The sequence below is a fragment of the Octopus bimaculoides genome, chromosome 5, assembly GCF_046866305.1.
Source record: "Octopus bimaculoides isolate indiv1 chromosome 5, ASM4686630v1, whole genome shotgun sequence".
Lineage (NCBI taxonomy): Eukaryota > Metazoa > Mollusca > Cephalopoda > Octopoda > Octopodidae > Octopus > Octopus bimaculoides.
This window is the reverse complement of record NC_142932.1, coordinates 35,113,808-35,130,499: the sequence shown is the minus strand read 5'-3', so window position 1 is coordinate 35,130,499 and position 16,692 is coordinate 35,113,808. Positions and strand designations below refer to the sequence as shown.

Sequence of the window (16,692 nt, the reverse complement as noted above, 5' to 3'; positions counted from 1 at the left end):
CATGCAAGCCTGATGAAATGGATGTAGAATGAAATGAATGCTATATACAGGTTTTGTGTATGTGCACACATATGTACATCTGCAATCTGCATGTCTTTGAATGTATCTCCTGTAAATAATATATTTGTTTTAGGCATAGGAGTGGCTGTGTGGTAAGTAGCTTGCTTACGAACCACATGGTTCCGGGTTCAGTCCCACTGCATGACACCTTGGGCAAGTGTCTTCTACTATAGCCTCGGGCCGACCAAAGCTTGTGAGTGGATTTGGTAGATGGAAACTGAAAGAAGCCCGTCATATGTATGTGTGTGTGTGTGTGTGTGTGTGTTTGTCCCCCAACATCGCTTGACAACCAATGCTGGTGTGTTTACGTTCCCTGTAACTTAGTGGTTCGGCAAAAGAGACCGATAGAGTAAGTACAAGGCTTACAAAGAATAAGTCCTGGGATTGATTTGCTCGACTAAAGGCGGTGCTCCAGCATGGCCCCACAGTCAAATGACTGAAACAAGTAAAAGAATAAAAGAGTTTAATGCTGGTCTTTTAACTGGTGAAGTCTAAGTAAAGAATTGCAACAACAACACCATCCAACTGTAAAAAACTGTTTCAATAAGTCTTTGTCCTCTCCATCCATGCCACCATGGAAAAGCAGAAGTAAAATCAGTTACACACCCACACACACACGGAAGCACACCATGTTCATACACATGCACAAAATGCTATATTCTCAATATACTTTATGTTTGCATTATATAAAACATGTATATTCTCTAAATTTAACTTTGTATGAGGGATGTTTCATAGCCATTTATTTGTTTCATTTGCAACTGTACATTTCTGAGCTCCTTCAACATTTCTAAACTTCCCCAGTCTTATTTTCTGTGAAAAACATTTTAGATGCATTTGTTGTTATTTCATTGGGCTGTTTTTCTTTTTTTTTAGATGAATATTATAAGAATTATGTCTGTTTTTCATTTGTTATCACCTTACTCCATATTATTTTTATTTATTTACATTAGACATCAGGTTATTTTCAGTAAATCAGAAGATAATGTAGCTGTAGTGTCTGGTTAGTTTGTTGCTCAAGTATGCTATCTGTTGGTGGAAGTCTTTTGTTAAATATTATTTTTTATTTTCTAGCTTCCATGAGCAATTTTCTCCTTCTATTGGGAGTTTTATATAAATAGAGTTGTGTTGTTAACTCACGTTTCTAGTTAGTTTACTTTTCTCTTCTGTATTCTTATGTTTTATAATGGCTCCTTGTTCTAGATGCATGGTGTGCTGACAAAAAAGTGAGGTACCCATATGAATAATGTAACTGATTATGAAGTCTAGAAATTTCATACTTGCCTATAAATCTTTAAATTACATTAGTCATATGAAATTTATTCAGCAGTTGGTAGATTTGTAGTTGAAGAGATTTTTAAACTTGGATTTTTTTTAAATTTTATTATTTACAATTATTTTTTTTTCTTTTGGACATAATATGACCAGTAGTTTTTGACAGAATATAATACTTACAACCTTCTGTTTGATGAGTTCCTGATAACAGCTTCATGTATTATGTAACCAAGATGTTTTCGGTTCATGTAATACATATATGTTGGTTTGGTTTTTTACTTAGTCTCTAATTAATGTATTCAATTGGTTTCTACTTTCTGTAGAGAATGGTCTATAATAAATTTGCTTTGTATATCTGTCACTGACTGGCATTTTTGTTTCACTCACTTAGCTTTTTCCTTTTCTTTTTTTCTTGGTTTTGTAGTTTCTCTTTGTACAATAGAATCAAAAGTGCCTTATGAGTTGGTAGTTTATTGATAATATTGTTTTTGAATTTCTCGTTTTTCATCCATGTGGGCAGCATACACACAAACACATGCGTCTATTTGTTGGTTTTGTAGTATAAAAGCTTATGAGAGTTTGGCACCCCCATGCATCCAGAGCGTGGCAACCTTATTGCATATCTAACATGTGGATGTGGCATAGCTTTATATGCTTGTCATCATCTTCATCATCATTTTTTTAGTGTCCCCTTTTCTATGTTTTCATGGGTCAGACAGAGCTTATTGAAGCAGACTTTTTTTTTACAGCTTGGTGCCCTTCTTATTGTCAGCCTTCACTTGGTTTCCAAGTAAGGTTCCCCATGGCCAGACATGTTTCCATAGAATATTGGATAGGAATGGTACTGCTTGTATAACAGTAACACCCACTTATAACTATCACAGAATGTTAAGATGTTGGAGATAAAAACATAGTCACACCTGTGTGCACACACACCCACACACAAATATATGACAAACTTTTGGATGGAAGTTCATAAACCCATTACTCTATTACTATGTACGTTTCCACATTGGAGTTAAATCAAACACTCAATGCTCCACCCTCACAGAGCATGTACACTGAATTCAGAACAAAGAAATTCATGACCATTCTCTTTTACTTCTCTTATATTACTGATTCTACTCTCTCTTTTCCTCTTCCTATCCACACACGCCCACTTGCACTGATCTAAATACAAAGTGAATCACTACATACATCCACCCTCCCATTTTGTTTATGTATATATGTAATAGGCTTAGAATTATTTACTAGCCTGTATGGTCTGGCTAAGTCAAAATGTTTTTTTGTACTCTTCCTTTCTACTTGGTGAGTCTAAATGTATTTATAAAAATATGTCCTTCTGTTGAAATGTAATTTCAGTAAATTTCTATATCTTTGTGCAGCTGAAGATTGCTGTGCATTTTACATTTAATGTTGTGTTCACATTGCTTAATGAAATGGAGTCGCATGAAATGATCATACTGCATTACCTCTGGATATCCTTGTTGCTTATTTTGACTTTACATATATATATATATATTGTTGTTGTTGTTGGCACTCCGTCGCTTATAACGTCGAGGGTTCCAGTTGATTCGATCAACGGAACAGCCTGCTCATGAAATTAACATGCAAGTGGCTGAGCAATCCACAGACACGTGTACCCTTAATGTAGTTATTGGGGATATTCAGCGTGACACAATGTGACAAGGCTGGCCCTTTGAAATACAGGTACAACAGGAAGAAAGAGTGAGAGAAAGTTGTGGTGGAAGAGTACAGCAGAGTTTGCCACCATCCCCTGCCGGAGCCTTGTGGAGCTTTAGGTGTTTTCCCAGTTTGGGAATCAAAACCGTGATCCTATGACCACGAGTCCGCTGCCCTAACCACTGGGCCATTGCACCTCCACTAAATATATATATATATATATATATATATATATATATACTTTACTACTCTAGGCACAAGGCCCAAAATTTTTGGGGAAGGGGACAGTTGATTAGATCAAGCCCAGTACACAACTGGTACTTAATTTATCAACCCCGAAAGGATGTAAGGCAAAGTCAACTACAGTGGAATTTGACCTGAGAACATACAGACAGACAAAATACCACTAAGCATTTTGCCCGGCGTGCTAACGTTTCTGCCAACTTGCCTTATATAAATATATATATAAATATATATATATATATATATACATACATACACACTTGTGCTATATGTATATACATATGCATATCCCCCACCCCACCTGCCATAACCCATGCCAGCACCAGCATGGAAAACAGACATTAAACTATGATGATAATGATGATATATAAACACTCACACATCGATTTGTATTTCATACCATTCATTTTGCTTGATTGGTCTCTGCCATTCCTTTAACGCTTGATAATTGTATAATTTTCTTTTTCTCTAAAGTAGTTTAAGATATATGATGTGAAGTTTCATATCTCCTTTACTTCCTCTCTGTTGAGTATTTCATTGAAGTAGATATTTTCTCTGAAAAAGTCTAAAGTAAAATGTCCTACATCTGACTTGTTGCTAAATACCATCTGTTGTTACTAGAACACTATCGTTATATAGTAGTGGGGTAAGAGACCTTTCTATTCCCATATTTATAGTTGATTGTAAACTAAGTTGTCTTGAACATTATTATAATTTTTTTAGATTCTTTCAATTTTTCTCTCTCTGCCTTCATGTTTAACTTACCTTATGACATTTCTGAGTAATAATGATAAATATTGCCATTTAGATTTTTATTCTTAAAACATATTATTTTAAATTTAAGTTGGATTAAACTTTTGATTCCTGTGTCAGCCAGACTCAATAATTCATAGTTTGTTAAACAATTTTTTTTTATATTCTTCGAACGTTTTTATTTCTTTTGTAACACAGACAGTAAAAGATATATAACTTCAGTTACATACATAAAAAATTCTAACATACACACACACATACAAATAAATACATGCACACACATTTGCTCATATTTGCTCATACCTAGGAAATGAAATTTACCTCAAAAATAAAAGTAATTTTGTGTCATTCTGAATACTTATAATGGCTTCATATTTGCAGCTATTTTGAGAATATATTAGGCCAATCCTTGTAAGAGAGTTTACTTGTCTAATTTTACTTATTAAAATGCAGTACTAGTTCCATTAGTAATATGATTAATTAAAACCAAAATTATGATCATAAGTCAATGTTAGTAACTTTTTCTTTTATTGGTTTTAATCTCTCGAGGATGTGGTTGTGCACTTGGTTTTTGGCTGGCCTCCTTTAACTGGTATAATTGATGCTATTAATGTTCCTCTTGAACTGATGAAAATCGGTGGCTGCAGATAAACATGTGCAGGAAAGAATTCCAGAGAGGCAACTCCTTTCTAGGGCTGAAAGATTTGGTATGTGGGGTTTGCCTGATGGATTCATGAAAGTGAATCAGAAATGCTTTTGTGAAGATAGCATCAGAACATCCAATTTTGATATGTAAAAGCTGCTGTAGTCACAGAAGAAAAGCCAGGCAGAGGAAACGGCGGCATGTCTGTGAGCTATTGTTGGAGTGTGTTGGGGAATGACTTCATGTCAATCAGTCAGTTGGCCTTTCCTTGGATGCCATTAAGGATATCTATGTGTAAGTGTGTGTATTTATAAAGTACCGCCATCCCAGATTGAGAGCTGCCCTCTATTGTGGGTATCATCTGAGCTTTGTAAAGGATAGATGGATGATGAGATCTCAAGTGTTTCCTAGCTCTGAGGCAGAAGATCAGTCTTTGTAATGTAGTCTTTACTATGTTGACGATGGGCATATGCTAGGAGGGATCTTCAGTGAAGGTCATGCTAAGCTTTTGAAGAGATTTTGAAGCTTCTAGCTTTGTGATGTTTCTGTTATTTTTTATGGTGAGAGGACCACAATTATGTCTTATTGTGTAATCGTAGTGTTTTTTTCATGTTCATGGAGACTAGATTAACAACACCACTGGAGAATGTTGAGGAGGTCAGCGCCAAGTTTTTGAAGACTTAGTCATCATTGTTTTAAAAATACTTTATTCAGCTCTTAGTAGCGAGGAGACATCTTAGATTTTTGAAATGCATAAATTTGTCTGTGCTTATGAGATAGTGTGTTATCTCTTCAATTAGATAATGTAATAATTGTCGGAAGATATAGTAGTGAACTTCAAACGGTTAAGCTAGAAGATTTGAGGCTACTTTAAGTAAAATATAATTAATATTTATACAGAAAGTATATAATGTAATGACCCAATAATAGAAATAAATGTTGAAGGCTTGAAATTTATATTATTTTGTTTTGGGTAGTATAGCCCTGAGTAAAATTGGATATTTTTCAATGAGAAAATAAATATCATGAGACTAAAGTGGATAATAGACTATCATGAAACAGTTGTAGGTATTCTTAATTTTAAATTATATATTTAGACTCAAGGTGGCTGCATGCAATGGAAAATATTTCATGGTTAATAGAAATTACTTATCTGGTTTCTGTAATGCAATAAACAAAGATTAAATTAAACAGATGCAAGTGTATAATTGAAATCACAATTTATGTTCCAATGTAAAATGGAGATGAGAAATAAACTGAATATTGACATATTGTTGTTTGACCCTAGGTTAGCAATGATTGAACAAAATGGTTGAAGCATTTCAGCTTTGACCATCTTGGGTTGTTTTTTGTTTTTTTCTTGTTCAAAGTGTGTTTAGGATCTTTGTCTTTTCATTTTTTTTTTCAAGTGGGATTTTATTTGAGGAAGATTTGGTTGCTATTTCTAACAGGCCAAACAACCATGTAGAAGCTCCTTCATAGGCTTGAGGCAAGTCATACTCTACGCAAACATTGCAAGTTTTCTGTAATTAACGAAGCTGACAAAGAGAATGTTCCACTGTAGATATATGAAAGAAATATTGTGAAATTAAGAATCATTAATTAACTTAGTTCTAAAAGCTAAAATTCTACCGTATCTCTAGATCGAGCAAATTTATAAATTTAGTAAACTCATACACCTAGCAAACTGGTTGGGTTGTGGGATGTGTTGCATTGTGGTATTTGTTCTGGCTTTCTGCACTCTGAGATCAAATCCTGCCATGGCCAACTTTGTCTTTTATCCTTTCAGGAATCATAGAATAAAGTACCAGTACTTTGTGGTATTTGTACCTCCTCTTTGCAATCTGTGTTCTTGGGTGGTAAACTCATTTTGTCACCTGGTTAACATTGTCACCTAGTTTTTAGGTGACTTTAAACAGAATTCCAGGTGTCTGCTTTGGACATATAGCAAATTATGGTGCTTTAAACAAATCTGTAAAAGAGGCCAGATGCCCTAAAGCGAAAAGAGAGACTTTTGACTTGTTTATTATTGGCATAAAGTTCCTATGAAATTGCTTTAAAGATTTGATAGCCATAAATTTAACCAAACATATGGTAGCAGGTGGATGACAAATTTCAGTTGAGCCTCAGGGAAAATTCCTTATGGTATTTTATTATGTTCTGACCTTAAATCTGATTCATTTTACAGAACTTGTTGGAGGTGAGCAAAATAATTACCAGTTATTAAAATTATTTTTGAGATTAATGTTATTAACTGCACTTTAGAAGATAGTGCTCTAGTATGGCCACAGTGCAATGATTGAACCATGTAAAAGAATGTTTGCTCTAAATGCTAATAATACATGGGCCCATGCGAATTCACATGCAAGCCCCACCTACCCATACATGCAACCATATATTCAAAGAAATGTGTATTGCTTCAGTTTCACTTGAAAATAAGGTGGATTTATGTGATGAAAGCACTTTTTAGAAGTGTTTGAATTAAACTTGCCTATCACAATCACCTTCACCTTTGACTTATTATAAATTGACAAGCCCTTTGTAAATTATGGTTTTAATATCCTTATATTTTCATTTATTTTATAATCAATAAATGATTTTATACAATGTAACACTTTGTTCTATTATACATGGTCTGAATAGACTGCCTTCCAGAGAAGATTCATTATAAATTCTGAAGTAAATTTCAAATACTGATCTGCATTGTTAATCTTTGGCTATTTCCTTTCTCTTGAGTTCTAAAGTAAACCACTGTATCAAATTTGATTAAATCTAGCAAAGCTGATTTCATTTCATTTTTAATTTTATGCACTTTATAAATATTAAATAAAAATAAACAATATTTATACTGATTGAAAATAAAATCTTCTTGTTCCCAGAGTAATTTTTTATATAAGGTTTGCAAGTTCCATATTGTCAATCTCCACGAATCCTATAAGATTATAAAATTAATTGCCTATATGAAAATAAACTAAAGTTTTATTTGTTTAAAAAATGACTTCCTGATATTCCCCTAAGAATACTTTTTGTGAATGTAAAATTTCTCTTAAAATTCTAGTTGTGAAGAAAATCCTTTTACAGCGACTTCTGTTAGCAAGTCAATATTTCATTTGCATGTTCATAGAGATTGTGTTAATTTTTATTTATTAAATAAATCACCTTGTCAAAAACAGTTTAATTCTGAAAACTTGGCAGCTATAGTCATATGTTATTCATTTCTAGACAAGCAGAATTGAATATGATCAGCCGGTAGTGGTTTTAAATATCATCTTCCCCACCCACCCTCTTTCTTATTTTGCTTCTTTTAATACCATCCATGATGGCCATTTGTTTGGAATGTATTGTATTGAGAACAACATATCTGTTTTGCACATATCTTCATAGTCATAAACGTAGGGCATTTGTTTGTCTTAGACTTTTATTACTAACTATTTGGATAATATTTATATTTAATTTATAATCATTTTATTATCTCTTGGAATTACTTTAGTGTGGACCAATCATTCATATTTTCTGCTTCTGAAATTTTAGTACAGAATTAATAAAGATAACTTTTAGAAAGTTTATCGAAATTCTGATGTGTTTAGTTGAACATATGTTGGCCATATACAAATTGGAAGAAAAATGAGATTTTATCCATGAAGGGAAAATGTGCAGTGGTCCATGTCTTCAGTAAGGAAAACAATGAGAAGCTGTCAGAGAATACATGAAAATAATATCCTCAAATGTAGAATTGCATTTGTGTTATATGATATTGGCTGTGCTCTGATGCAAAAATCTGACTGGTCAGTGTAATATTCTAATCAGTTAAGCAGTCTATATCTGCAACTGTCAAAGTTACTGAAGTAAGTTGATGGGGGCCTTGGATACTTTTCTTCTTGTGCAATCTATGACCACTGCTCTAGACTATGTTGTAATTGGAGATTTTTCTGATGTATTTGAAAGATACATAACAAATAAGTGTTGGTTATATATGGCTGTGCTAAAGAAGCCTAGCATTATTGATGTACTACAAGAGATTCTTTAGTTGGTAGATGTCAAAACACATTTATTTATTTCAGTGAAGAAGCCATTTTGTCAATTTGTTAGAAGCAACTAAGTAATGAACAAAGAAGTTTTGCTAAAATTTGAATTGCAGCAGACTACAACAATAGAATAATTCTTCATTCCTCATTACTGTAATGTTTGATTAACCTTGCCATCCTACACTTGTAAACATGATCAAATGAGTAGTTTTAAAGATCAAAAGTAAATGTGACATCAGGCAATAGGATAAATAAGACTGAAGATCAGAACAGCTTTGACCCAAATCATTTCATTAATGAAATTAGTTTTTAGAATAGCTGAGTAATACTCATGACATCTTACTTCAAAGCCAAAGGGCAGACATAAGAATCTTTGCATTTTCTTCATCTGAATGAAAAATCTCAAGAAACTGACTGAGAAAGATTTTGTCTCTTCCCATTTAATATACTTATCATAAAGCACACTTCCTGTAAAATAACATAATAGCAAATATAACTGTGGTAAATAGTGAAAGTTAATGGAAAATTTAGAGAATTACTAAATTATATTTCAGTTGTAGTTCCATGTGGTTACAAATAATGAATGTTAAGTAGTATACTTGACATCAGACTTCTATTTATAAACAATAAGATATAATCTTCTACTTTAATATCTACATTTTTCACAGAACAAACATTTCTTGTATAAACCACGAAAATATTAAAACTTCATTTATTCTCAGTACTAATATATTCACCAGTAAACTATTACTACTGGACTAACTGTATGTCGATTCTGTATGTGAACCACCCTTTAAAAAGATAAATGTTGAACTTAACCATTTAGTTAACAGCTACAGTGACATTGAAGAAGATTCAGTGCTAAAAGATACGACAATATATCAGTCCCAGACAAATGTGGCATTTATCTGTGTAATTGAGACTCGGTTCCTCAAGAATTTGTCAGACACAATATTTTGTCCTTTTGCTTCACTTCAAAGCTAATGCAGGAGCCTCTACAGTGTCACTCAACTTGCTAGAAATGACAGTCAAATCTCTATCAAATCACATCCTTCTGTCTTCAAAGAAGAAAAACACATTCAACAATGTATCTCCTAATATATAAAAAGATGAGATGGTGATAGCTGGAACATTTTTGATCACAGATTTACTTAATCAATGCTAACCTGGGGCTAGACAACAGAACTGAAAGCCTCAAGTGTCTTCTGTAGGTGTACTTATAAGATAGAACCTTGCTAATATGGGCTTAGTATGTTTCAATTATATAATTATCACATGTGGGTAGGGTTCGCACTTTTCACTTGCACTTTTTACAAGTCTACACACACACGTACACACTATATATATATATATATATATATATATATATATATATATATATATATATATATATATATATATATATATATGGTCGATGCCAGCTCCTCTAGCCCCTGTGTCGGTGGCATGTAAAAATCACCCACTACACTCTAGGAGTGGTTGGCATTAGGAAGGGCATCCAGCTGTAGAAACACTGCCAGATCAGATTGGGGCCTAGTGCAGCCTCCTGGCTTCCCAGACCCCAGTCGAACCATCCAGCCCATGCCAGTATGGAAAATGGGTGTTAAACGATGATGATGTAGCCTACTTTAACATCGCTGCACTTCATTCTCAGGTGCTCATAGTAGAGTAGACACTGTTGCCAGTATTCAAGTCAGGTCCTTAGTCTGAGAATGACTTACTTAACCCCTACCGGTATTCGAGACCCTAAAAAAGTCATGGACACTATACTTATTCTAAGTTCTGTGGACAAAAACTATCTACAAGTGGAAGTGAAGTTTACTTCAGTTCTACAAGCTACTGAAACATTTTACTAGTGGTTCAAGTACTGGTAGTCTATACTATGGCAAATTGTTCCTACTTTTGCGAGGTTTATTGTTGATCTGCTCAATTGGCTTTTTGCATATACACACACACACACACACTTACTACTTGTTTTGCTTTCTGGACAGCACAGAAACTCATTTGTATGTATAAACATTTATAGCAGAATTGCACAGAAATATGTCCACTTCCACTCACACACCTGTATCCTTTCCTTGTGTTATACGCATCGATTAACATATACATGTGTGAGTGTATATCATATAAAAAGGTTCCATTCACCTAGACATCCTCCTCCCACCCCGCCATGCCATAATTATGTGGGTAAGATTCGTTTTCGTAAATTAGGGGATTTGCATATTGATGGAGCATTTGTTTTTACAGCTAACCACTCACTGATTTGTGAGCCAGACAGACTGAGACAGGCAGAATTTCGTGTCTTGCCCAGAGGCACAGCACAATGACTCTTATAGTAAGTTTCAGTAATCAAACTCTTTAGCATCATCACAGCTATTGTGCCTGAATACGAGTATGTTATAAATTAGATTAGCTCTGCAGTTAGTTCTGGTCACATCCCGTTGCATACGGTCACTAATTGTTTTACTGAGTTCCCGTTGTACAATGTAAAGTATGAAGTAACTGCTAAGATTTAAATCTAAATGATATCAGGCACTGTTAGTAAGTACCAATTTAAATATGGCAAAGAGAAACACACCCACTGACAGGATGAAGAGATGCAATTATACACATGCGCACTATTGTGTATTTGGTTGAAACAGTCACCTGGCAAGCAGTGGATGTATAGTTCAACTTCTGTCAGTGGGCCTGTTGCTCTTCCATGTCTTAAATTCATACTTAACAACGTGTTACATTCCACAATTTAACATAAGCTGAGAAAATGCAAGAAATGGACTTTTCTTTCTCGTATATTCTGTTTCTCTATCTTCAAAGTTTTAATTCTTTCTATATTTTTCAAGCTCCCATAATCTCACAAAACATGTTCTTTCAGTGTACCACTTATGTTATTCTCCTGGTTTTTTTTTTCCTATTCACCATATGCATCCACATCACAAACCACTTCAGTTTCTTTCAACCAACTAAAATTGCCACAATTGTCTTGTCCTTTTCAACCTATTATCCACTCCACTCTCTTACCATTTTTTTTTTCCCATGGAAACTCTTTTTCTTATATATATATATGCTTATTATTATTTTTTTTCTAATTAACTATTTTAGTTTCCCTATTAAGTGCTTTCTAAATTTTCATTTTGTTGTATATTATCTTGGAAACAGGCAATCACTATTACACTCTGAACTTTAAACTTAATCATTATTATTATTATTATGATTATTATTATTATTATTATTATTATTATTATAGTGGATTAGTAGAATTTGTATGGGGAAATGCTTTGTGGTATTTAGTTATGTCTCTTTCATATTTTTAGTTCAACTCCACCTTTCACCCTTCTGGTGGTTGATAAATTAAGTGCTAATTATTGTTGCTTAGCCCCAGGTGAGCTATTATGAAGCAAACCTGTGACCAAAACGTTTGGTAACTATGACCATCCTGCCTTTTTCTTACTTACGTATGGTCTATCTTATAACACATTATTTCAGTGTGTTCTTTTTCATAACAATGTGGTTTTCTTGAGATTTAGTTGCTATTTCTAGCAGGTTGAGCGACTATGTAGAGACCCTGTCATTGGTTGATATTCTGACTAGTAATGTTTACCTCGTATGTATTGCAATTGGTAAAACCCATTGGTTAATTAAATAGTCTTGTTGATTTAATTGACCTTTCACAAATATTTCTGCCAATCATAGAAATTAACATAGAAATTAATTTTGTAATGTCCCTCTCATCAGTTATCTCTATGGCAAATAAAGGGAATGATTATTATTATTGTTGTTGTTGTTGTTGTTATGATGGTGGCGCTCTGGCAGAATCATTAGAGCAGCAGAAAATGCTTTGCTAGTTCCAGCTTCTTGAGTTCAAATCCCACCAAGACTGACCTTGCTTTTCATCCTTCTGGAGTCAACAATATATAATGACGGTCAAGTCCTGGAGTCAATGGTTTCCCTTAATCTCTATTCTAAAAGCTATTGCCCTTGTGCCTAAATCAGAAACATTTAGGGTGGTAATAAGCTGATAGGTTTGTTACATGTAAAAAAAAAAATGCCTTGTGGAATTTCTTTCGTTTTTTTTTTTTTCTTTTTGTTTGTTTTGTTTTTACTCCAAATTTTGGCAAGGTCATCTTTGCCCTTCAACGGTCTAAGGTCAATGAAGTAAAGTACCAGTCATATACTAAGATTGATGATATTGACTAATACCTCTCCTCGCTAAAATTGCTAATAGAATCATTTGAGCATCAGACAAAATACCTGACATTAGTTACAGCTCTATATTTTCTAAGTTTTATCCATTCCAAGGTCAACTCTACTTTTCATCTTTTAGAGTTTGATAAACTAAAGTACCAATCAAGTACTGGACTCCTTGTTTATCAACCAATCTTCACTCCTCAAAATTGCTTGCCTTATGTTTAAATCAGAAACAATTATTATGGGGAGCAGGAAGAATCATGACAGCATCAGAAAAAAATTCTTTGCAGTCCTTTTTCCCATTCTTTACATTCTGCGTTAAATCCTCTCTTCTTTTATTCTTCTAATGGTGTCAGTCGTAGGATTGTGGCCATTCTGTAGCACTGCCTTAATTCATTTCCTATCAGTTATGTTGTCACTTTATGGCTGGAAGTTGGTCTATGATTGAGCTTGTAGCAGCAGATCTCTGATTGTATCCTTGAATGGTTGGCTGGTCTGGTATTGTCATTAGGAGTTTATCCAGCTCAGCTTTGTCTTTCATCCTTTAGAGGACATTAAAGTATCAGTCAAGCACTTGGGTCAATAGTACCAAGTATCACCATCCCCTCAAAATTATTATTATTGTAAGGGAATATCATTCTCTAGTTTATAAAAAAAGTAGCCTTCAAGAAATAACTGAGCTTTACCAGATGCTCTGTAGTGTCTGAATTCACTAAAAAGATACAATACCAGTAAGATGTTAAGGCTGATTTCATTGCAGCTATTATGCAAATATTGGTTGTATGTGTAACCAAATCCTCACTCTTCTTTCGTTTTTATTTAATAAGAACACTATCTTGTTATATGATCTGAAAATAGGATCAACTAAATGGCTTTTCAGTACCATAAATCCTATGAAGCCTGTTATCTCTTTTAATGACTCAAAGAATTTAAGCTGGTTCAGATTAGAAATGCTTGAATGTTCTTATTTTCAATCACTGCCTATTTCCAAGTAACCTAGAGTTTATTTAGTTGATCAATTTGCTTGTCAATATTGTTCAGTCAATATCTAACTTTAGTCAACATTATTTCTCACTGTCATTCTTTATTTCTTCCAGAAAATAAGAAAAGTCTTTTATTCATGTGCATGTGTCTCAAATTATTTGTTTTGAGTTAGTTGACGTATTTTTGTGTTATGTTGAATTGACTAATTATATATATATTTGTTTTTACACAGCTTCTCATTTTCTTAACCAAATGTTATCTACCAAGTTATAACATTAACTTTTCCAAAAAGTATTTCATAAAAGATTGAAGTTCTTATTTTAAGGACACATCCACAATGTACTTGTGGAGAGAAAATGCTTTAACAGTATCCATTGTAATTTCACATTCTTTTTTTTTTTTAAATATTTAGTGTTTATTTTACTTTATTATTTAGGTCAAAATCTCACTGATACATGTAACTGAACATATTAGAAATATAGACAATACACACTTTGAGAACCAATCCTTAAGCTCTCACCATTTATTGTTTCTGTTTGTCAAAATGTTATCACAATAATTATATTTTTAATGGAAAAATTAATCACCCATATAATGGCATCTTATATTTTTCACCTTAACAAACTGCTTAAATGTGGAGATTTTTTTAAATTTTTACTTTTAATTTTTAGTAGAAAAGTGGAACATAATATTAATCGTAAGTTCTCGCCATCTTCAACTAAATACCACCAAATAAAGATGAGTTATTCTGTCTTTATTGTAGCTGCTGTGAAATTACCTTTAGATTCTTTGTACATATTTGCATTCTCACATATCTATTACAGTCTTCCAGTCTTGTAATTTTCAGAATAAAGTCTATTCTAATACGAGTTATTTTCTTAAAATGGAAAATTTCTCTTACCTGTTTTTCTTGCAAATTAATGATTCAATGATGTTTTGTTTTTTTTTTGTCTTTTAGAAATGCTAAAATAGTTGCTTTTAGTTAAGCTTTTCTCTTTGTCTGAATAACTCCGATTAGAAATTTATTTAAACCCAATGAGTAATACATACATGTTCTTACATAAAGAGAAAGAGCATAGAACTAGAATTATGTTTTGTATAATGTAAACAATATTAAATATATTCTGTGATTACTATTTATTGAAATGCTCGAAATTTTTGAAATCATTATATATTACCATTAAGAAATTGGTCTTTTCACAGACGGTAGCGATACAACAAGCCATACGAATACATTTGAGCTTTTTGGCTCAACGAAAGAAAGTCATCTTTATCCCATGTCTCCATCAGAGGATGCTCGAAGCTATGACACATATGATAAAAGTTTAGATGAATTTTCTGATGAATGCAGTAAAAACTATGAGGTATGTAGACAATTAAAATTAACATAAAATCTCTGTTCAAATTTTTAAGAGGAATTATTTTCTTCTCCAATTCTTTGAATCTTTTGCACTTCAAAATCTAATTCAGTGATCTGGTATTATTTATTCTGAACGTTTCTTTCTGAAATCAAGTGGTTATTTAATTTTTACCTTCTACAACAACATAAGCTAATTTTTGACATAATGACAAATGTTAAATTTAGGTCAATGGCCTTGTGGAATTCTTGTCAATGATCATGACAGATAAATAATGTTAGGTTAGTTATTCTGGGTGATAGATTGACAAATGTTAAAGTTTAGCCTCTTACATTGATGGATGCTATATATTTTGTCTCTGTATCATCCGTAGACATTTGCTGTTAAATACATTTTAGCAAGGGTTTTTTTTTCTTTTTCCTTAATCAATGCTCTAACCAATAAGTCATACTAAAATACTCTTGGACAGCAGAATAAAATTATTCTTTTATATATTTTTTTTACTAAAACTCTGCTACTACATTTTGCTACATACTAAGATTATTTAGATTATCCAACTTTTAAGCTATTTCAGTTATGTTGTCAGAAGGCAAATCACTAAAGATGTTAAAATCCTATTATTATATTCAAATTTTTTTTTGTTTTTTAATATTTTCTGGAGACAGCCATATAACTTCATTTATACTTATATGCATTAGAAATGATGGCATTTTATGTATGCATGGATGTGCTTTTTTCTTCACTTGAATGATTTTCTTTTCTATCACGTAATATGCAACCTTGTGAGTTCCATTGTAGAACGTGCGTGTATATGTAAAAGAAAGTTTTTACTGGCTTAAATTTTTTTTAAGTATGAGTAAATATGCTGAAATCTTCACTTTTCTACAGTAAAATTGTATCACAATGGGTCTATCTTTACTTGTAACCATTACTTGTATGTAGTAACAATAGATGTCAAATATAGAAATAGGATGGTTGACATAAAGGTTAAAAAAAATATGGCAAAAAATATTTTGTTGTCGCCTTTTCTGATTCTCTTAGAGGCATTAAAATTTTAAAATCAATTCTTTGTGTGTATTTGTATGTGATGGTTATGAATAATATTAATTTAAAAACAGATTCCCATTTAAAATCATTAAAGTGCTATGAAATAGTGTCCAGCTATTTTCTTTTGCTGATTTTGAAATCTGTAAAAAAAAAAATTACAATATGAAACCACATGAGAAATAACCCTTGAAACTTGGAAAGCTGTGACTTTTAGATATGCTGTCTGCTTTTCTACTCAAGAAGTGTTGCTGGAGACAGAAACTGAATAATCTTAATTTGTAATTGTAATACCATGATTTAGAATTTGATTATTGAAATACTATCATACTTGGCCATATATATAGTACAGTGTCTGACAAATATGGTTCATAATAACATTTCTTGTTTTTACATTATTTACATTTGACAGATATTTGTCCTCATCTTGTTTGTTGTT

General features: G+C 32.7%; 1 protein-coding gene across 12 annotated transcripts in view; it reads left to right on the top strand.

Annotated features, from left to right (window-relative positions):
* The window catches only part of LOC106873723 (nephrin), a 722,597-nt gene that overhangs the window by 679,178 nt on the left and 26,727 nt on the right, over positions 1 to 16,692 (top strand). For all 12 annotated transcript variants that reach the window (XM_089352173.1, XM_089352163.1, XM_089352167.1 and 9 more), the window contains one exon: positions 15,055 to 15,215. In XM_089352173.1, the coding sequence (XP_089208299.1) occupies positions 15,055 to 15,215 (161 nt within the window). The remainder of the gene's footprint in view (positions 1 to 15,054; positions 15,216 to 16,692) is intronic.